This window comes from Ctenocephalides felis, unplaced genomic scaffold (assembly GCF_003426905.1).
Source record: "Ctenocephalides felis isolate EL2017-DRISC unplaced genomic scaffold, ASM342690v1 CF-g0.4_SCAFFOLD_01886, whole genome shotgun sequence".
Taxonomy (NCBI): domain Eukaryota; kingdom Metazoa; phylum Arthropoda; class Insecta; order Siphonaptera; family Pulicidae; genus Ctenocephalides; species Ctenocephalides felis.
The window spans coordinates 14,220,619-14,245,207 of record NW_020538040.1 but is presented as its reverse complement, the minus strand read 5'-3'; the positions used below and the strand labels follow the sequence as shown (position 1 = coordinate 14,245,207).

At 29.4% G+C, this 24,589-nt stretch overlaps 1 protein-coding gene across 4 annotated transcripts in view; it reads left to right on the top strand.

The window, feature by feature from the left end:
• The window catches only part of LOC113377881 (unconventional myosin-XVIIIa), a 286,825-nt gene that overhangs the window by 161,300 nt on the left and 100,936 nt on the right, over positions 1-24,589 (top strand). For all 4 annotated transcript variants that reach the window (XM_026618327.1, XM_026618324.1, XM_026618325.1 and 1 more), the window contains exons 8-22: positions 1,616-1,792; positions 3,559-3,688; positions 5,497-5,720; positions 5,795-5,954; positions 6,035-6,214; positions 6,422-6,569; positions 6,653-6,772; positions 6,846-7,038; positions 7,116-7,258; positions 7,336-7,480; positions 7,545-7,645; positions 7,718-7,851; positions 7,935-8,116; positions 12,056-12,179; positions 12,262-12,368. In XM_026618327.1, coding sequence (XP_026474112.1) covers positions 1,616-1,792; positions 3,559-3,688; positions 5,497-5,720; positions 5,795-5,954; positions 6,035-6,214; positions 6,422-6,569; positions 6,653-6,772; positions 6,846-7,038; positions 7,116-7,258; positions 7,336-7,480; positions 7,545-7,645; positions 7,718-7,851; positions 7,935-8,116; positions 12,056-12,179; positions 12,262-12,368 — 2,268 coding nt within the window. The remainder of the gene's footprint in view (positions 1-1,615; positions 1,793-3,558; positions 3,689-5,496; positions 5,721-5,794; positions 5,955-6,034; positions 6,215-6,421; positions 6,570-6,652; positions 6,773-6,845; positions 7,039-7,115; positions 7,259-7,335; positions 7,481-7,544; positions 7,646-7,717; positions 7,852-7,934; positions 8,117-12,055; positions 12,180-12,261; positions 12,369-24,589) is intronic.

Genomic DNA, 24,589 nt, shown 5'->3' with positions numbered 1-24,589 from the left:
CGATAACCTTCCTAATAAAAGTGTAGGATTATTTATCAGGTTAATAGAGGATTAAATTTTGTTTAGAAAATATTCATAATCTTGCATGTTTTCTTATAAGAAACCTGAAAAACTTTTAAGCTTGTTAATATGAATTATATATCAGACTACATTTGCATATATTTAGTTGCTGTGTATCTAATTGATTGTGACATACGTTGAAAATAATATTATAATCCATAGTTGGTGAAAGAAAATCTTTGAATTTATAGTTATTTGATGAGTGTAAAAATTATAAATGATTTATTTTGTTGTATTATGGAGTTGCTGAAATTTTGTGCTTTTTGAATATTTTGTGGCATAGTTGAAAACCGTTTTGAGAGGCAGTGTGATTATTTTAAAACAAGTTTGTATTTAAATGGATTACCAATAAAGTATAATTTTAGGTAAGATTTAAAATGAAATTGTTCAATTGTATAAAAAAGAGTGCGCGTAAGGATCACACGCGACTGAAGTAAAACTTATTTGCTACTGTACAAGAATGCATTTAAGTAAAAATAAATACATCATTTAATAATTTTGAATAATGTTTATTAGTAATATGGTAAGACTAGTGATGCACACATTTATTAGTGTCCACCATTATACACATTTATATAATGATAAATTATAAATGATATATTTATAATATCATTAAAAATATGTATAATATTTAAAAACAATAATGTAATTAAAGTTATTCTTCAAATATGACATGATCGGTTTGTCATTGTAATTAGCATTTAGAAATGATTACTTTTATTGTTTATTATTTTTCTATTTTTTTCTAATTTCTAACAAAAATATTTTACAATAATGCACATTTTTATACTATGTCTTATTTAATATTAGGTGATCAACCAATATTTTCTGATGAATGAAGGTTAGAATGTTAGTCAAAACGTATGGATATCAAATAAACTTACAGAAATTGATATGGATGAATTGATACAATGTTGTATCATTCATATTAACATAAAAATCATGTTTATATAATTGTATAATATACATACATTTTGATTATTTTTCGTTTTATATTTAGTTTATATCAAATTATTATCTTTTGGATAAAATTTACATGAATATAGTACTCTTTATATTTCAGTACACTAGTATTTAATGTTTGAAACAATAATTCTATTTTAACACGTTGACTGCCAACTACGAAATAACCAGTAGATTGTGATCTTTTCTAGGACACCAACTGCGAGATAATTCGTAAGGCCTTTATTTTTTTGGGGAGACATTTTTTAAATTTTAATATGTGCATTTTTTTTAAAACTATGAACTAGAAATAGATTTTAATAATATTGTAATTACATCGAATTGTTATTCTTGGATAGGTTTTTTGAAATTGCCGTGGCAGTCAACGTGTTACATTGAATAAATTCGTGATATAAATAATGTAAGACCATTTACTATTGTTAATGTTTTATTGGAAACATTAGACATTATTCTATTAGTAAGAGACTAATAATTATAATAATAATTATAGACTAATAATAATTAAATATTATTTAAAAAATGGGTTAATATTATTAAACTTACCGTTAGTCTGAATCTATTGTTATTAATATTTTTATTTTTTTATCATTAGGCGAATGCTCCGTCTTTGGATTTGGCCGAAGATTTAGCCAGCCTGCACTTCCTGAACGAGGCGTCAGCTCTGCACATCCTAAGACAACGGCACCATGCAAGTCTGGCGCATACCTATGCAGGAAATACGCTTATAATTGTGAATCCGATGACACAATTGTGTTTATACTCTGATAAGGTAAGGTATAAAAAATTATAGGAGAAGTACGGACAAAACGATACAGTGTTATAATTAGTTTCAATCGTTCTTACTCATCTTAGAATAATTGACTACCAGCAACATAGTTTTTAAGGGAAAATACAACTAATTATAAAAACCATTTTGTCCATATAGCACAGACTAAATGAGATGAGGTAAGGACATAATGGCAATGATATATAATATGTGCATACTTTTAAGAAGACAGTTCACAAATAAATCGTTTGCTCCTTTTTGCGACTTCACTACCAGTCCAAAGGCTACATGTCACACATCGTAACCAACCTTTTTTTATTTGAATTTTAATATAAATTGTAGACATCTTAGACAGACAGAAGTGCCTGATACGAGAAATTGTACAAAATATCTATATAATAGTATATAACCTTCACCGGACTCAGAACGGGAAAAAGACTTCTTTGCAATAAATGCACGTCTTTTCATTTTACCGTGGGATACTTTGGTCTATTTTTAGAAAAAGTTAGAGTAAACCTTAAAAGTCAGTCACCTTCAAAAGTTTCAATATTCTTTTTTCTTGGCCTCGAATGAACTATCCTGTAGTAAAAAATATTTTACAGCGTTGCCTTTGTAATTTAAAACTCTTCAGAATTTAAGAAATTCTATTAATGAGTTCTATCAAATAGAGATAGGCCTTTAAATCACCTTTAAAAGGTTTCAATTTTCTTTTTTCTTGGTCTCGAATGAACTACCTCTTTGTAATGGTGAAGTAGTACTATGTCATTTTATTCTTGGTATAAATATATCATTTTGTCCAAAAGTGAACAACAATGAATAAATAATCCAAATTCTATCAAACACCACCTGATTATTGCAGAAAAATTAATCGAAATCACTAGTACTGGCAAAAGTTTATTGATTGTACTATAAATAGTTACTAATAACAATAGATAAGTTTTCGAAAAAAAACATGAATGAAACGCCCTCAAAATGAACTTTTGAAGGCGCGGTACACTTCGAACTGATTACTCTGACAATGACGTTCAACATCTGACACGATTGCGATTATGGCTTTCTTCATGTCGCGGAAAGGTTACAAAAACTAGCCCATTTTTAACCCTTTCGACTCGGATGCCGCCGCTCCGGCGGCATAGTCATTTTACCGTTGTGCTCGGATGCCGCCGCTCCGGCGGCATGATATGTTTTACCGTTGAGCTCGGATGCCGCCGCTGCGGCGGCAAATCGTGTCGGCGACGACTCGTCGCAAACTAAACTTACATTTAATTTTTTTTTATTTCTTAAAAATTAATTTACTATTACATTCATTTATTGATTGATTTCTTAATTTTATAAATAAATATATAACAAAATTAATTTATTACCTCATGATCCCCATAATTCTAATAAAGATCTGTGAAGAAATGATTTTTTAAACAATATAGCATGGTTTTGAGTGCAATTTTTTTTAATTTTCAAAATTTTCTATTTTATTATCATAATAACTATATTTAAAAGCAATATAACCACATTTTGAAAAAATCCCATAGAAAAAAAAATTCCGAGTTGAGAGATAAGTATAGCACTATAATATTCCGAGCGCAGCGTACCGACTGGCAGTCCGACTCCCGAGTCGAAAGGGTTAAATAAGGCCACTGTGTCATTTTGTCCATATATGCCATTTTGTCCGTATTTCCTCTACTTTCTTAAATGATTATTAACATTGTTACGCAAAGATCGTAATGAGAAACAAATGGATTATAAAACAATTACGTTTCTTTTCATTGCAGGTCGTATCGTTGTTCCGAGGTTGTAAACCAGAAGACATGCCTCCTCACGTCTACGCTCTGGCACAATCTGCCTACAGAAGCATGCTGGTGCAGAGAAGAGACCATTCTTTAGTATTCTTAGGACGCTCTGGTAAGTATAGTACTTGAAGGAGAAGTTTGTTTTTTACAGAAATTTGGTAATTTTATTTTCTCGACATTTCGAGTCACTCATTTTTGGCAATAATCGATCGTATCGTCTCTTGGTAAATTAATGTTATTATTTTTGCTTTTTCAATACAACGAATTTTATGAGTCAAACAGGGATATCCTAAAATAGTATAGTCATATGAAAGGTGATTATATATGCGTATCGGAAATAAAGGTAAGGCAATGCCACTTACATCTAGTACCGGTTGCGAGATGTTAATGTAGACTATTTATATACACTGGTCAGAATCCACATTAATGGTTTGTGATGGTATGGCATAATAGTGCCTTAAGGCAAATTGCTGGAACTTCCCGTACTGAAAATTGAAATGTTTAAAAAAGCTTTAATTTTTTTTTGAATACTTTGAAAAAATTAGATTTTTGAGAATTTTGAACGTTTTGAAAAATTTGAAGTATTATTTTTTTTTTAATTTTTTGTTCACTTTCTTCAAAGTAATCGCCCTGTGTTAGCTGCGTTATTAATTATTAAAATCTCTTTAAAATATCTGATAAATGGAATTTTTTTACATTTTTTATTGAATCTCTGAAATCGCTAGGGTTGCCTTCCCAAAAAATTTACCGGTTTTTTAATTTGTTAAAGAAATGAAATATTTTTTGAATCATTCAAATTGGACGCTCTATTATCTCAAAAACTAAATTACCATTTTTTGCACTTTTTGCCCCATATTGATGTGTGTGTGTTTTGTGTGTCCGCATTTTTTCGTTCACGTTCTGGCGCACGGATTAACCGATTTGAATGGTTCAAAAAACATTCGATTCCTATTGATAGGGAGATGTGATGATTAATTTTTGACAAAGGCAGGTCCAGCAGTTACGGAGATAAAGAGTAATGAGTGCAGGAAGTAGAAATCGAGTTTTTGAGAGAACGGAGCATCCGGTTTGAATCATCTAAGAAACATTCAATTTGTAATGTTTGGGAGAAGTGGTGATTAGTTTTCGGCAAAGTTAGGTCTAGCCATTTTGGAGATACCGTGCTAATTGTGCAAAAAATGACGGTTTTTGAGAGAAATAAGCATCCGAATTGAATGATTCAAAGAACTTTCTGCTTGTTTTAACAAAATAATTGTCTTTGAAAAAAAATTGTTTCAATTGTTTATTTTTCAAAAATTTTTTTTAAAGAATTTTTTTTTGTATATTAAAAATAATTCAGATTTTAATTTTAATTTTGACTATAGTTCTACTATACTTTAAATAAATAATTTTAACTTTGCAATTCAGTTTATATAATTCTTCTAAATATTAGACAATGTTACAATATTTATAATAATCTATTTGAAAACATTCAATATTCCTCGAACATTTTGTTACGGTACGGGAAGTTCCAGCAATTTGCTTTAAGGCACGATGCCATACACCACTAGTTTAGATAGAATTAATACCGGCATTTCCGGTTTTAAAAGCGAAAATACCGAAATACCGGTATTGCAATTTTTTGTCGGTATTGCATTTCCTAGTTTCTAGTAACCAACAGAAAATATTTGCTTCTTTCGATTGCACCAACGTGATGGCCTTGACATCGGGTTTTCAGCGCAGATTACCGACCATTCCCGATCCCTAAACTTCACATGTGATCGCCTTTTTTGTTCTGAGAGAATAGACATGTATACCACGTTCCACCATAACCTACAAATCTTTTGGAGCTTTTTCTTTTCTTTTTCAAATTGCGCAAACGTAATTCATTTAATCCATTATATATAATAATATGATGTTAATATATGTTTATATTTTTAGGAAGCGGCAAGACTACTAGCTTCAAACACGCCTTATATTACCTGGCATTAGCAGCTGGATCCACAAATCGATTGTTAACACCAGAAAAACTGAATGCTGTTTATAATTTATTAGAATCATTTGGAAACGCTCGAACCAGTCTTAACCAAAACGCGACCAGATTTGCTCAGATATTTAGCCTGGACTTCGATCAGAGTGGTGTGATTGCTTCTGCTTCTATACAGGTGGATAAAGGAGTTACCTTGTTGTTTTGATGAGATGTACATTTTAGTGAACTAACTACATTTTTTAATTGCAGGTGTTATTGCTGGAAAGAGCTCGTGTAGCAAGACGAGTGCACGGTGAAGCAACTTTCCATGTTTTATATCGTCTGATATCAGGTGCTGAAGGAGCTTTACGAAGAGAATTATTACTACAAGAAACTCATGGCTCAGTCAATGGATCCCCAGGTGAAACAGGTATGAATATTATTTCTGTACATAATTATTTAATGAATTTCAACCTTACTAATGTATTTAAATATCACTTGTCTCTTTAGGTGGTACCAATCCATTTTTCACACCTTTCTCACGATTGGAAGACAAGCAGAAAGCTTCCACTGAATTTCAGCGTCTGCAACAAGCCATGGAACAGTTGGGTATTTCAGATAAAGAACAAAAAGCTATTTGGCGAACTGTTGCAGCTATTTATCATTTGGGATGTGCGGGTGCTGCCAAAGGTAAAGGAAATAAATTAATCATTGTATCATTTCAAGTGATATATAAATCACTTCAAATTATATATATATATATATATATATATATATATATATGTAATTAAATCATTTCCCAGATTGAGGCACATTATTATTTAATTACAATAAGTTGTAAATCATTAGAATTTTTAGTTCTAAATATTAAATTGTTATTATTTTTTATTATTTTAGGTGGTAGTGGAAATCGATATCAATTTGCAAGTGCTTCAGCAGCACAAAGAGCTGCCACTTTACTAGGAACTACTGTAGAAGAATTGAACAGAGTTACTTTTGGACAACAAAGCGGAAATACTCCAGCCACCCCTAGGGCAGCTTATAGGTATGTCAATGAAAAGACTGATATAATTGATCTATTATTCACTATATAAAAATATTAAATTCAATTGTTACTATTTTTTATAGAACTCCATCTCCAACGGGTCCATCAGACAGAAATGAAGTTGTAGGATTAGAAGCTTTAGAAGGATTGCTCATTGGCCTATACACCGAAGTATTTAATTGTATTACCGGACTAATTAATAGGTGAGCATTCAACATGCAAAAATATTTTATTAAATTAATTCCATCTAATTTGATTATTTAATTTACTCTTTAGATCAATATCTACTTCAGCACATACTGTGCATTCTTTATTACTACTGGATTGTCCAGGATTCCAAAATCCTGCATCTGCTGGACAACAAGGTGGAGCAACATTGAATGACTTAATTCACAACTATTTACAAGAGAGATTGCAGTTATTGTTCCATAATCATGAGCTGATGCAACCAAGGGACAGATATGCTCAGGTAATTCTGAAACAGCTACTTTTATAAATTATTATTTAAATAATTACGTTTATATATCCCATTTTTTTCTGTTATAGGAGCAAATAGAATTAGATGGATACTGTGATTCAGGTTTGAACCCAGAGCCTATGGTTAACATGCTGGATAAAACAGCTCAAAATTCTTTGATCAGAACCAGTCAAACCGATATTAGAGAATCAGATAGAAGAGGATTATTATGGTGCATATTTACACAAATGTTTTTAATTACAAAATTGCATCAACTCTCACTAATGCTACAATTATATGTGCTTGCAGGTTGTTAGATGAAGAATCTTTATACCCTGGTTCTAGTGATGAGACATTCCTGGAAAGATTGTTTTTACATTATGGTGATCGTGAGAGCCAAATATTATTGAGAAAAGCTCCTGGTTCTCTCCAATTTATATTACACCATCTTCAAGTATGCATTTTATTTATTAATTAAGTATTATAATTTAATGTTTATAATTATTTGTTATTTTTAGGGCACAAACCCTGTTTTATACTCATCATCTGGTTGGCTAAGAGGTAGTAGAGAAAATCCTGTCTCAAAAATGGCAATAAGCATATTGCAAGAGAGCACAAAGTAAATTGATAATATCTATTATTGATAATTAAAATTTCAAATAGCATTTTAAGTTATTTTATTTTTTTGCAGGGAGGAAATTAGCTCACTGTTTGTGAGTATGCGTGGCTTAGGACCAGCATCATTTTTAGGTGGTTCCATTGTTGGCATAGATGGTTCTCAAAGTCTTAGACGTGCATCTAGTATCCGGAGAACTTTCACATCTGGTAAGATCAATAATTTTATTAATGTAAGTTTTATATCAAAGGTTTCAAGTATTTAAAACAAACATATTTTTATGTTCAAATAGGTGCCGCTGGTATGAAGAGAAGATCAGTATGTTTGCAAGCTAAATTTGCAGTAGATGGTTTGATTGATACATTGAGAAGAACACGAATTCTGTTTGCTCATTGTTTTCTGCCACAACACCAGGAAAATATTACTGCAAATGGCAATCCAGTTGATATTAATGTGCCTTTGTTACGTAGTCAGGTGAGTTTATCTTAAATTTAAACTACTCAATAAGATTTTAATGGATTTACCAAATAATTAATATTCTAATAAGAATGTTTTTGGACTTATTGTTATTATTTATGATGATAATTTAATCAGTAAATACATACATGATACATATACCAGTATTGAACAAGTATTGAAACACACATTACACATTTTCTGCAACAAATGTAACTTAACAATTGTAAATTCACTCACGAAATTCGTAGTTGGTTTGACAATTAAAGTACTGCTTTCGAACAATTATTTTAAAATTAATGTGTTCTTGCTGCAAGAAACACATTTTTTAAATATATTTTCAATGTATTTTATAGGCAGCTTAATAATATTTAAGTGCTTATATAAATACAACTACAAAAAGAAAAGAAGTAAATGTTACAAATACTTTCTTATTTGGATAACAGCATATTAGTGGTTTTTACGGTTCAACCGATTTCAAAAATTTAAAAGCCATTTTATAAGGATAACTTGATAAGGATTAATGTTGGCACAGATTTGTACGATGATCGGTCAAACCGTTTCTTTGTAATTAGCAGGAAAGTATAAAAAAATTGTCCACGTTTTAGTCCACAATTTTTAATTACAATTCAAAAACTGTTTGCAAGATTGCGTTGATCGGCCGGGACGTTTTTTCATTAATTAAAACGTGAAAAAATATTTTATGAACGATTTTGAGGAAACGAAGGACTTTGGTGTCGGAGATAAAATACTATAAGATTATAGGCTTACAATAAGCGGGTTGCATTATAAAAATCTATCATACATAGTTTAGAATTTCGCCGTGAGCTTGAGCGATTCTAATCAGAATCTATGCCTGTGCATATGTAAGTTTTGTGGTGTTTTGTCGGTAGCTACTGATTACAGTTGACGACAAAACTGAAATAAGACACATTAGAACTCGAAATAGATTAAATGAAATGTATTATTTAAATAAGATAATTTATACAGATATTTAGATATTATAAGTATTTGCAGATATTATAAGCAACTTTCCACAATTGTGCAGTTTACGTTAGGCTAAAACGCTACTTACAGCTAGTTGTTCTTTTCTTTACAATCGCTTCATTTTTCTATTTTATATTAATAATTTTGTAGTTTTTAACTTCGCTTAGGGTAAGTTAAGGTAAGGGGCCCAGTTTCTGACCTTTTTAGAGTGACGGTGGAGGTTAAACTATAATAATTAATATAAAACTTAACTTAATGAAGAAAATTATAATTTTATCTATTAGTTTAGGATTTTTAAAATAAAGTAATGTGCATAAAAAAATTATTTGAACTAAATTTATATTTTAAATTGACGTTTTAAAAATTGACATTAAGAGCTCCAGTTTCTGACCCTCAGAATTCTTCGTGTGGCAGTTTCTGACCCTGACCGTAGCCCAATTTCTGACCCTCAAATTTAATCATGATTAGGTTATGAAGTGCTTACTAATTTTTAATAAACTGAAATTATTATTAAAATAAATAAATTAAATATTTATTCTAAAAATATACAGTTTGTTAAAATTTAACGTATAAATAGTTCAAGCCTTGTTATAACATATTACACAAACAAAAAAATTAAAATTAATTATTGAAATTACTTGGACTTTTTTTTATTTTAAGAGCTTTTTGTTTCTTTTTTTCTTCAAGTTTTTCTTTTTTAATTATTTTTTCTGCCTCCTTGATGGCTTTATTTTTGGACCTTTCAGCTTTTTTCAATTCTTTTTCTTCTTCTAATTTTCATTTAATTAATTGTAATTGTATAATTGTATAATAATAAAAATATTAGTAAACTAAAACAGTCATAATTTAAGCGTTGATAAAACTGACATTTTTTATTAATAATTTTATCACTTAAAAGATGTATTTACAAGATTTAAATACAATCTTTCATTTATACCAATGAATATTAAATGTAAATTTATCACTTTACTACGAAAAATAGTAAAAAAAATATAAGATAACAATAAATATTATTATTTTTACATTTAATGAACAAGTGACTAAAAACATGTGACAGATAACCTAGCTTTTAGAAGGTTAGAATTGCAGGGTCAACAACTGTGACATACACTTAAAATTGAGCCTAGTTATTGACCCTCAAATTTCAGTAATAAAACTAAATTTAATATGTTTTATAAATATTTTAAAATAAATTTTAATTAATTATTGACTTATTTGTATATTTTTAGTTAGATTTTCGTACTTACATCATAATTAGTGCACGAACTCAATTGTCGTAGCTCCTTACATAAACTGTTTAGACTAAAGCTAAAAAATGGCTTCCACAGTCACTTTTGGTTTAAAAAAATTTTTTTATTTAGTTAATATTTTTTATATTTTTTTAATTGACATTAATGAGGCATAGAATAAATTACTGTCAATTAAGAAAAAAATTATTTTCACATTAAATGTATAGTTTTTTAATTAATTCCAAAAAAAGTTGAAAAGGTCAGAAACTGGGCCAGGGTCAATAACTGGGTCTTTTACCTTATAGTAATCGCAAAAAATTGAAAATGCATTTTTTTTGCATATCTTTACGTTTTAATGTCTTCTGAACATTTTGACATACCTTAGAAAAAATGGTCTATGTGTGTGTGTGCGGATACAAATTTTTGTCGACGATTTCGGGAACACGAAATTTCTATGGGTCCATACCAAAGTTATCCGTTATACTGGAGCGCAGCGCCCACGCGCTTCGATATTTCGCTTCTACGCAGCTAACGTATCGCGATTGCTTTAAAAAAACAAGTTCAAAACTTCTAAAATATTTCAAAGTATAATAAAAAACATCTTTTTCAAAAATTTTAAAAGTTTTAATTATCGATTTTTTTTATGTTTCTAGAAATTTTAAATTTTTGGTACGGGAAGTTCCAGCAATTTGCCTTAAGGCACGATGCCATACACCACTTCTTCTATTTTATATTAATAATTTTGATGTTTTTGTTATGTTTTTTAACTTCCCGTAGGGCAAGTTATAGTAATCGCAAAAAAATCGAAAATGAAAATTTTTGCATTTCTCGACGTTTCAAAGGTTTCTGAATATTTTGGCATACCTTAGAAAAAATGGATGTATGTGTGTGTGTGTGTGTGTGTATGTGCGTGTGTGTATGTATGTGCGGATACAAATTTTCGTCGATTTCGGGAACACTGATCAACCGATTTGAATAATTCAAAAAACATTCGATTCGTATTGATAAGGAGACGTGCTGATTAGTTTTTGGCGAAGTCAGGTCTTCCCGTACCGAAGATACGGGACAAAAAGTGCCGAAAACGGTAACTCCGTTTTTAAGAGAACGGAGCGTCCGATTTTAATAATTCAAAAAACATTTTACTTGTATTGACAAGGTGAAGAACCGATCGAATTTTCAAAAAGGCAGGTCTAGCGGTTTCGGAGATCTAATGAAAAAAGTAAAAAAAAATGCCATTTGGCGGTCAAAAATGATCATTAGACATATGCACATCAAATTATCAGATATTATATAGAGATTTTAACAAAATGTATAATTTTGGTTTACATTCCTATGGGTTCCGTACCAATGTTTACGCGTTAGACGTCGACGCGGCGCTTACGCGGTTTGATATTTCGTCTTTATGCAGTTAAAGCAGTACTACGATTGCTTTAAAAAAAAGATCTTTCAAAATATGTCAAAATAAAGAAAAAATTTTTTTTTTCAAAAAAAAAAAAATAAAAAAAAAAAAAAAAAAAAAATTAAAAAAAAAATTTTTTTTTCAAAAAAAAGTAATTTTTTGTCTAATTGTTTGTCAAAAATCTTATTTTTTCGAAGTAATTTTTTTTCAAAAATGTTAATCGTTTTTAAAAAAATAATAATTTTTGGTACGGGAAGTTCCAGCAATTTGCCTTAAGGCACGATGCCTTAATTGCCTTAAGACAGAATTCCACTTACAGCTAGTTATTTTTTTTTATTGCAGTTGCGTGGTGCACAAATTCTTGACGCCGTGCGATTACACAAACAGGGATTCCCGGAGCATTTGCCGTTGCCTGAATTCAGGCGAAGATTCGGCCTTATAGCGCTAGCGAACAACACCGGAGGAGGTATATACACCTTTATTGCAATTAACAATTATTTTATGCAATATAATATAAATGTTAATAAAATGTATTTTTAAATTTTCAGGAGATAAAAACACGGAATTAAAAATTCAAGACGACGTTCAAATCGCTCAAGAAGTGTTAAGTGCGGCTGATGTGGACGCTGCTTGTTATAGAATCGGCCCCAGCCAGGTTAGTGATTTTTTTTCTATTTCTTCGGGTTATATAAAAAATATTATTTCCTTTGTTTTGACTGAATATTTGTACTTAATGAAGCGGAAAGTGGAAGATAAAATCTTATATGTTTAAAATGAAAAAAAAAGGGATTTATTAGGAATATAATTATAAATTTTATCGTCATTTATATCAATTGGTGAAGAATTATGTTCATGGTCTAAGTGAAGTGTGTTTGACGTTGTGGATGATGAAGATTGAAGATCAGAAATTAGTCTCTTGGAAGGATATAGGATATCTTTTTAGTAAAATATATTGTTGCATAGGGTAGGATATTAACAATATTGATTCCTCTTAGTATCGAAAGGGATTAATGGGCCCTTATAAAATAGCGTTATTATGGCAACGCTTTGTTATGCTTAGTTCTTGGCAGTGAAAGCTGTAAAAATGTTTATCCGTTTGTTGTGCGATCAGGCATATTTTACATACTGCATCATCGAAGATTCTGTTATCATAACATTTGTTTATATGTAAAATCTGATCGTACAGCAAATAAATAGACATTTTCACAGTTTCACTACCAACAAACAAGCATAGGAAAGCGTAGCTCTCCTAACGCTATGTTATGAGACAGAATTGACCCATAAATTTCGAATAATTTTTATATTCTATTCTACAGTTTGAATTAGATATATTTGAACTTTCATATTTTGTTTTATTTGTTTTGCATTTTTGGCTCTTTTAGGACTTAATTTTGAAAAAAAGTGTAGGTTTTCTTAGTCTTTTATGCATATGTCCTACAAGTTCTTTTTCAGAAAAGAACTTAAAGTAAAAAAAACGTAAACAATTTAAATAAACTAATTCCACTAATATGCAAACAAAAATTAAATTTAAAAACTTATACTCGGACGTCTAATTCGTGGATTGGCATCCAAATTAGACAACTAAAGTTACTTCTAAATATTTACTAATTTTCAGAATGGAATAGGAGCAATTATAAAAACAAATAAAAATAAACCCTTTCCACTCGGATGCCGCTGCTCCGGCGACAAAATACATAATAATTCTGCAATTCTCGATTGGAAAGGGTTAATCACCGGTCAATCTAATAAAGGGTTAATTAGTTCATAGTGGTCTATGTATTGTTTTCGCGTATGTCAGTCATGGCTCTTTAACGTGTTAAAAAATGATACACGTGCTAATTCTCTAACAACTTACAATATTAGAAACGTTACATACATATTTTAATTTCGATTCTTACTACGTACAGGCGTTAATTATATCATTTCATTATTTTCTAATCGCAACAAATCAATCTCTTTAGAAAAAAATCGCCACTGCGCTTTAAAAAACAGGCCATCAATTCTTATCGCATTTGATCTTTTGTTGAATTAATTAGTGCAAAAACTACTTTAAATGGGCGGTATCAAACCACTTGATCTTTTGAACAAAAAAAAACTGGCAATCAAAATCGTATCACCAATAATGAAATTAGCAATTAACTTTCCATTTTAGGAAAAAATAAATATAAATAAATATAATGTGGAGTTTGTAGAATTATTTGCCAACCAATTTGAGTCGTGTCGCTTTTAAAATTGCTTCTGACCTGATATAGGATTTTTGAAAACTCGGTATATTTTTTGAAAAAATAAATAACTTGGATGAATCACTTAAATTTTTAGAGGGTCGAGTTGATTTGTAGAATTATGCTCCAAGTTCTTTTTTACAAAAAAGGCTTTTGGACGATTCATATATAAAATACAGGAGAATCTACATGCTTATTTAAAATTTAGTCTATTGGTTTCCAAATAATTTTGAGTCGTTAGACACCTTGCCATGTTTTTTGCTTTAGGATAGACCTCCAACTTTTCTCATTGTTTTGGAAAACTGTTCTGAAAATTTAAGGCTTTAAAATTTGAAGGAAAAACTAAAGTTAAATTTATACTTAACTGAATATAAAATTACAACATAATGTAAGCAATAAGTAAACGTTGTTAATTAGAATAATATTTTAATATTACATTATCACTGAGGTTACTCAAATGTACATTATGTGGAATTCTAATTTAATTGATTTAGACATCTTACTAGTTTTGATAGACCCTTGGATGGGAGTCGATATGCGTCACTGTGGGAAACACTGATTTAATCAATTTTCAAAACATTTGTCAATTTTCAAAATTTTTGTCACTTTTATTTTATTTAGACTTTTGATCATTATGTCAGGTACAATGATTGAAATTGTTAAATTAATAAAAAACACAAATTTAAAAATGTTGATCATTGTAAATATAGAGTTATTTCAGATATTGTACAATAGTGCGAAAAAATTAAAATTTTGCAAAATATTTAAATCAAGAAAATCATTTCCTTTAAAGATCACCTTTATCTTTTCCAATAATGTGATATTTGTGAAAAATTAATCAATTATCCTAATTCTTTTTTCTTGTCAGCTCTCCAACTATTATTATTCGCATAGTTTGATTATATTGGAACTTTTTTTGCTATTCGAAATATTTTTGTCACGGATCTGGACTTCTAACAACAGACAGAGCATTTGATTAGATAATGATCTTTGCAAATTATATCTGGTAGAAACGATTTCTTTTTTTTTGCTACTGTTATGTGATGTATAGCGAATTTGTTAGCGGATTCGACAATAATTAATTATGTGTATATATATATATATATATATATATATATAATTTTTTTTATTTATTATTGATTTGACTCAATACTATTTCGGTTCTACAGATAGCAACCCAAACAGTTGGCCCATCTCTGTGTGATTAGTTATATTATTACAATTTCTGTAATTAAGCGAATATTCTTATTAATGTAGCAATACCGAATGGGGGCTGTTTTTACTTGTAAACATTGCTGCCAAGTGAAAACTGATATCACTACTGCTTGACATCAGGCTCCTCGAAACGGGATCGAATCTAGGACCTCTGATTCAGGTCCAATCGCTCTAACCACTTTACCCGCGAGTGAGCCCAAAGCATAATTTCAAATTTTTATTTTGCAAATTACTTTTTTATCAAATTTAAATTTCTCCCAATTATCGCATACCTTTCTTGTCATCTCTTAAGAGCAAATCTTATCTCATAGAATTTTTCGCGTATCTATAAATGGAAATGCCCCTGGCAAACATTAGACGCACATTTTTTTTACAAACAATTTCGAAATTAGCAGTTGGTTATCTCTAGTTATTCGATTAAGATAAATTAATCTTAAAATGACGTGCATTTAAAATTATTATTAAATATCACTATTGGTATCAGAATGGATAGTGATAATTAAGAGGAGATTTATCTTAAAAATTCGGATATTGCTAAGTTTTATTTATAAATATAAATTATTAACTTTTCGAAGAATGAATAATATATATATATATATATATATATATATATATATATATATATACAGTGTCCCAGACCTCAACGTCAAGCCGAAACGGAGTAATAGCATTGATCTTAACTATCATGGAAAATATTAGAATTTTTTTGTTACAAGTGCAACCTAGAGCTTTGAGTGAAAATGTGTCTATTTTCGGTTCTTGTGTTCAATTTTTATTAATTTTGTTCATTTAATATTTGGATCCATATTTGTAAATACGTTTTCTAGGATCACAGTCAAAAATAATCATACAATTGCTTCTAGTTTACAAAAATTAGGACTTTCTGTTGAATTATAAACTTTAAATTTTCAAAATTGATCAGCTTTTGAGAGTCTCTCCTAAAAAAAAAAACGCACTAAAGTTTGTTGACAAGTTTCATTAAAAGTTGGCGTATTTGATAAGGATTGTTAAATGTTAATATAACTAGTAGTTTCGTAATAAAAAAAATGAGTAAAAAATTAAAACTTAAGAAATTATACGGTTTTGCTTGTACATTAGTAATTCACGAACTGATTGTGAGGAAAATGCACCAGGAATTTGTTACCATGTTAATTTAAGGTTTTTATTTTTTTACTCGATTTTTTTTTATTATGAAACTATCAAGTATTTTACCAATTTATAATTCTGATTTAATTCGCCAACTTTTGATGATATTTGCCAACACACTTTAATGCTTATTTTTTAAAAAGGGGTCTCTTGAAATTGACCAATCTTGAAAATTTTAAATTCGTAGTTCAACATTAAAACTTGAAAACATGGGCCAATTTTTGTAACATTATTTTTGGCTGTGTTTCTAGAAATGTTATTCACGGTTACGGTTCCAAAGTTTAAATGACCAAGATTAATGAAAATTAACCAATATAACCGAAAAACGGTCATAACTTCACCAAAAGCTCTAGGTTGTACCTAGGAGCTTATAATATCTAAACAATGTGAGATAATTTTTAACTTCCCGTAGGTTAATTTATAGTAACCGCCCAAAAATCGAATATCTTAGAAAAAATTGGATGTATGTGCGTGTGCGTGTGTGTGTGTATATGTATGTGCGGATACAATATTTTGTCGACGATTTCGGGAACACGGTTCAGCCGATTTGAATGTTTCAAAAAACATTCGATTCTTATTGATAAGGATACGTGCTGATTAGTTTTTGCCGAAGGTAGTTTCAGCCATTTCGACGATACAGAGCAAAAGTGGTCTGATTTCAATAATTCAAAAAACATTTTACTTCTATTGACAATATGAAGAACTCATAAAATTTTTGGTAAGGCAGGTTTAGCAGTTTCGGAGATCGAGTTAAAAAGTAAAAAAATGTCATTTGGTGGACATTTATGTGATATAATGACATCATTAGACTGTCTGAATGCACATCAAATTATCAGATATTGCATAAATATTTCTATGGGTTCCGTACCAAAGTTCATACGTTAGACTGCGCCGTTGAATTCTGGGACAACCTGTATATTATTTTTTTTTAACCAAGTAGTAAGAAACTTAATATAAAAGTGTCTATCAAACATCTAGGAATAACCCATCGAAATAACTTCGCAAAAAATTACGAATTCAGCAAAGTCGATGCGAAAAAAACGGCACAAAAGCGAAAGCGTTCGAAATGAAAAGAAGATTCCTATTATGATACCGGAATAAGGTTGTCAATAATTATGAATTATATTATTATATTATATTATGAATGGCGAATACACTACCATTGACATCGTTCGGGGTCACTTTTACACTTTTACTCGGGGCCATTTTCTGAATTCATTTACATATTAATTTCGGTACGATACGCGCTGGATACATATTAATATTTATATGAATTTATGAACATGTCAAAATAATAAATTCGTTTTTTATTTATTTATCGATTACTTTCGCCAAATTGCAAAAAAAAAGATGGCAATCAATCATAAAGTAGTTATTGTTTAGAACAATATGTTGCAGTATTTATTGAAATGGTCGCTTTTTTATATCCATATACTCACAATCTGCCTAGAAAAGCATTCAGTAATTTTGGTGGCTAATATGTAAAGACGATATTTTAAAATGCTAGTTATTTTAGCTTGAAAAATAGATAAGATGACAGAAAAAAAATCTAAATGATCAATTGGCTATGCTAAATCAAACAGGTTTGTTCTTTTGAGTTTTGGTGGATGTTTGAGGAAATTAAGTCTTTCGCAAGTCGTTTCGGATTTGATTAGGAGAAAAATTGATATCTGGTTTATAAAACATTATAATTTAAGCATAATTGTTGGCGAATATTGCTTTTATTAATTTAATGATGCACTCAGGTTTTATTTTCTTATTTTTGAAGTCTGTAAAATTTACTTAGAATAGTCAGATTCTATGTTAAATATTTTAATTATCATCTATTGAGTCTGAAATCATTTGATTCGCATTATTAATATAACAATAAGCTTATTACGAAGCTGAATTAGCAAAAATTAGTTTTATGAATATTTACAAGATTGCCTTATGGTGGATGAATTAAATTACAAATTTAAACATTTAAAATTTAAATTGCAAGTCTAATCAACGCGTCTAATCTGCAAATCTAATCAACCCGGTCCTTCTTGAGTTTTATCTGTTTTTGAGAAAACGTCGACGAAGGTCTTCTAATTTTAGTCTCAAACTATTCAGAATGATTTGAAACGTCGAGAAAACATGAAATTAGCAAATTGCATTTTCTGACAACTGCAGGTCAAAACCACCTCTACCAGACTGATCAAGCAGTAGTGATATCGGTTTTTACTTGAAAATCTAGATCTAAATATGTTAACAGTAAAAATAGTGATTTCTTCGCATTATTGCATCAAATTTTAAATAATCCATCTGTTTTAGAGAAATTTTAATGATAAAAGTTTATTAATCAAATATCGAAAGGTCAAAGGTGACTTTCTAAAAATTAACATTGTTAAGGAGAACAGTTGCTGCAGCAGCTATCAAATATCGAAAGGTCAAAGGTGACTTTCTAAAAATTAACATTGTTAAGGAGAACAGTTGCTGCAGCAGCTATTTCTGCAAAGTTCTGATGGCTGGTAAAAAAACTTTAGCTGTTCATTTTAACTACTTCATAATATTAATAGAATCTAAATCTCTATTTAAATTTTTTAAGCTTGGTAAAAAAGTATAAATGGTTCATCAGTACTGGGCATAGTTTGCTGATCAGTAGAGTCTTCTGTCTAAAAACTTCTATTAAAACACTGCCTAATTTGGCCCTAAGTTTGAAGACATCTAATTAAGCTAACAATTCAATTTCGAATCATACTATAAATTCTAAAATAAATTTTAATATTCAGTAACTGCTCCAGGGGCTTCCAAAATTGAAATTTACAACGCAGTATATTAACATTCGGAAGCAATTAATCTTCCGTCCAGCACTTTAATGACCATTTAAAAACGGATTAGGTTTTCTTGTATTCTAGTATCGAAATTTATGAGGTCAATTTCCAACGGTTGGCATTTTGATTTCAACGAAATTTTTTCGACTCCCGAAGAATCGCCGTTTGATTTATTTGAATTTCTTTCACTTTCATTGTAATTATTCATTCGTCGCCGTTGAATAACTCGTCGATCGTTGATCGTCTTATATTAGTAAACGACTGCCGAAATTATTAAGCCTATGGGCTATGTTGTTTAAGTTAAATGAAATAGATAGAGGGCCAGTGGGATAAAATTATTTATAATAAGTCATATATTAAGTTTTTATTTTAAGTCCTGTTGGCGTTGTTCTTTCTCTGCAGTTCACTGCGATCTTTTTAGCTAAAATTTCACCTATGTCCTGACAATTCCATAATAATTCAATTTTTTTTTTGAATTATGCATCTTTTTTGTTGTATTAAATTGCATCAGAGCTTAAGAGTTCTATCAATTGTTGTGATTATATTTTTTTGCTACGTGGGTTTTTAGAAGCAACCCAATGACTGTTTTAGTTTTTTGATATAAATTATATTAAAAGTCAACCCAGTGGTTCTTTTTTTAAAAATGATATATTTTAATATATTGCTGCAATGCCCTGAAAAGCTATTTTCAATTGGAAACATTCTTAATCCAATACTAATTTTTAATCTTATTAATCCAATACACTCTTGGTTCATCGAATTGGCCTTATTGCCTTAAGGCAAATTGCTGGAACTTCCCCTATCGTAATTAAACTTGCCAGCAGTAAAAATAATCAATTAACAAAAATTCATCATTGTTTGTTAATAATTACTATAAATGTTTTCAATCGGATCATAAATACTGTAAGTTTTATTATTCGTGTTTTATAGACAAAATTTAAGAGCTTATAAATTAGGTGATGACTTTTATATATTAAATTAAAATACATATAAACAAAATCAAATGAAGCCGAGTTAGAATGAAGGATCTTATCTCATATTTCATTATGCACTAGAAGACATTCTTCTATTTCTAAGAATTATATCAACTTAATTGCAAAGTTAAAATTATTTATTTCAAGTATATAAGTGAGCTTTAGAACTTTTGAAAACTTTGTATATTTTTACTTATAAAAATCCGATTTTTTTAGATATTTAAATTTTTTTTTATTTGGATATTTTAAACAGTTTTTTTCGAGGGTTTGGAGAATCTCTGGACATGCCTTTCTCAAAAACTAATCATTTCTTCACACTGTCAACACAAGCAAATTGTCTTTGTGAATTATTCTAACGTATGCTTTGTTCTCTCAAAAACTGTTCTTTCACTAATTAACAATTCTCCCCATTATTAGGAATCGAATATTTTTTTAATCATTCAAATCGGTTAATCCGTGCTCCTGAAATTGTGGACGAAAAATTGTATCCGCGAATACAAACACACACGCACATACAAACACACACATATCATTTTTTTTGGCAAGGTATGCCAAAATGTTCAGAAGACCTTGAAACGTGAAGATTTGGACAAATTTTGTTCTAGATTTTTTGCGATTACTATAACTTACCCTATAATATTTCTGTACGAAGTGGTTTCAAATAGTTTGTTCTATAACAAGACAATTTTGAACCAAAAAGAGTGCAAAGAAAATAATTTTGCAACTTGCATGATAAATTGATGAATTTTGCTCAAAATGACTCTGAAGCGATGACTATTACTTAACATATTTTTTATATTATTATATTTAATTCGAAGTTTGCAGTTTTAAAAAAAATCATTTTCCTCGAATTTTCATATCTAAAAAAATCGTAATTTTTAAATTTTAATTTTTTTTTCGCAACTAAGAGTTTATCTATACACCTAGTTATTGAAGATTTCATTTATTTCTGATCTGTTCTAAAATTTCTCTTCTAAAATCGTCTGTTCGCTCTCCTTTTAAACCGCCCATGGGCTTCGTTGTTAAAAATATCACAATGAGTTATTTGTTTTTAAGTTTTATTGGCGGACATTTATGTAAAATCAAAATGTCTTGCATAAGTTTTGGTCAGTTGGATAATAGATAATATATCTATAAAAAGAATCTGATCGTTAAATCTATGTTGTTTTATGCTTTCGAGAAATATACAAGCCGTAAACTTGACTTGCGTTTTATGTCGTTTTTAACTTTTAGGTTTCCATGTGAATTTCCATGAAATTTGATCATGTTTTTTCTATTGATTTTGATTGAATTGAAACAAACAGTTTGGGAAATAAACGATTGTGGATGTTTTTATAAATATAGAAAAATGTGCATTATTGAATTAAACTAGTTGTGTATGGCATCGTGCCTTAAGGCAAATTGCTGGAACTTCCCGTATCGTAACGAAATGTTCGAGGAATATTGAATGTTTTCAGATAGATTATTGTAAATATTGTAACATTGTCTAACATTTATAAAAATTATATAAAATGAATTGCAAAGTTGCAATTATTTGTTTAAAGTTTATTAGAACTTTAGCCAGAATTAAATAAAATCTGAATTATTTTCGATATACAAAAAATTTTTTTTGAAAAAAATTTTAAAAATTAATTTTGAAACAAAAATTTTTGCCAAAAATTAATAACCACTTCTCACAATCATTACAAATTGAATGTTTTTTTTAGATCATTGGAATCGGATGCTCAGTTCTCTCAAAAACTCGATTTCTATTTTCTGCACTCTTTGCTCTTTATCTCCGTAATTGCTCGAACTGCCTTTGCCAAAAACTAATCAACACATTTCCCTATCAATAGGAATCGAATATTTTTTTAACCATTCAAATCGGTTGATCCGTGCGGCCGAAAACGTGGACGAAAATTTGTATCCATACATACATACACACACACACACACATACATACATACACACACACATCCATTTTTTCTGAGGTATGCCAAAATGTTCAGAAACCTTCAAAACGTGAAGAAATGTTTAAATTTTCTATTTCAATTTTTGGACGATTACAATAACTTACCCTACGAGAAGTTAATAAAAATGTGTATAAATAAAAAAAAATGTATACAAATAATAACTACTTAGCATGAGAATATAGGGTACAAGTTGCCATTAGGTAGTAACAGTAATAATATTTGTTTATAAAACAGAAACCTTCAAGAATTTGTCACAAAGTTAACGTATACTTCTAGTAAGAATTGTTTATAAATATAATATATAATTAATAACAAATATATTTTTTATTAAGTATAATTTACTTTCCGTAGCTTAGGTTATAGTAATCGCAAAAAAATCGAAAATGAAAATTTTTATGTATCTTTACGTTTCAAATGTTTCTGAATATTTTGGCATATCTTAGAAAAAAAAAGTTTTTAAGTCTTTTTTTTCAAAAAAGTCAATTTTTTTCAAAAATTTGAAATTTTTCAAAAATCTAATTTTTTCAAAGTCTGAAAATTTTTTCATCTTTCTTAAAATAAATAATTTTGGTATGGGAAGTTTCAGCAATTTGAAATGAAATTGTGGTCAGTTTATACTAGAATGCATTTTCAAAAATCTCGTTTTTCCTATAGACCATATAAACGAAAGTTTAAAGTTAATTATAACCCCGTTCGACGCGTAACTCATATTATGGGTATAATCAAAGCCAGTTATCAATCTTTATATAACACGGATTAAATTTACGAGTACATTATTATGCATTCATTAATTTTTTTTCATGGCTGCACTTGGAAAGTTCTTCGTTTTTGCAAGTACAAGAAATGTACAACAAGTGCAAAAGTGCGAACGAATCCTATAAATAATATGGAGAGAAAGCTGATCAACGGATTGTTTTCGCCTGGTAAACAATACGAAAACGACTAAGGAATTGAAATATAATTGTTGGAATAGTTTTGCTTCTTATAAGTATTAGACTACAAATGTTCATCGTTAACAATTTTGGAAATCCTTCCAACCAGTACAATAATCCAACCGTATAATGAAAAAATTTTTGCCCATTAAACATTATCAAAACCAGGCATAAGTCATATTTTAAATTTTATGCCCTATTTGTGTAACTCATTTGCAACTATGCAACCCGACATTAGTTTAGTCATGAACTTCGATGATATTTCTACGGCAAGGATAATAATATTAGGTAAATAGATAGAAATGTTTTCTTACAGGTCAAATGTCATATAATAATTTATTATAAGTGCAACTTTCTGCTGTCTCTTTAATAACACATACGTGAAGTCTAACTAAAGTTAATATTTTGACGTCTTATGCAATTTGGAGATTAGGTTTTATGTGTTAATTGCTTGGTCGCACATCAAAGACATAGCTTTTAGATAGTTTGTGACTGCCAACGCATACGATTATAGACCCATAACATAACATTTATCTTCTATCCAATTGAATTGATCTCTTGATTGTATTTACTTTTAATTTGAATCATTTGGATTTAATCAAATTTAATTTAATAAAGTATTGGCAGTAGAGTAAGCTCAATCGATACCTGATTCGGATTTTTTGAGATTATAAACTTCTAATATCAATAATTTGATCAGGATAATTTGATTTGGAAACTCCTTTTTGAAACCACGTGATTTGTTTTTTAGCAAAACTTTTAGCAAACTGACTTACTACACACATAAATATCAATGTATTTTTATGGCAAAATGATCAGAAACTACCTTAGAATTTGAGGAACATCATATATAAATTGTGACGGATTATCTACATATATATATATATATATATATATATATATATATATATATATATATATATATAAATAAGTCGGGTTTTCCTTCCTGACGATATAACTCCAGATCGCACGAACCGATTTCGACAATTTTGCATTCGTTGGCCTTAACGTTAGAATAATTCACAAAGGCCTCGGGCTCCGCGAGGTTTATAGCTAAAAAGGAGAACCCGCGCATTGCTCGTCTCGGATTTTGATGAAACTTGGCACAATGGTAGATTTGATGCCCAAACTGACCGTGGTAAAATATTAGAGGCCTATGAAAAGCGGTTTAATTATAAAAATTAATTAAAGTTTGCATTTTAACAGCTCGCGGCATGCATAGCTTGGAATATTTTTCCTTATCAGTAGCGGATTGGCCGAGTGGCTATCGTCGTGGAATTCTAATTTTTGCTCCGGGGTTCAATTCCCAATTCAGATTTAATATTTTTTTATTATTTGTGTTTGATATTTATAATTTCACGTGTAAATAATATCAACATTAATTTGAATTTTAGATTAATTTTATATTTTTCGCTAAATATTCCATAATAAAGTCGTCCGTAACACTTGTAAATTTTTATTTTGATATTACTTATGAAACTTACGATCATATAAATGTTAAGTGATTCCTAAAACATTATAATTTTGTATTAATAACAATAATAACACGGAAGAAGAGATATAATTAATTACCATATAAGAACTATGTTCAAATTTACTGTTATGAGGATGATACTTTGTACGTTTGACCAGCCCAATAA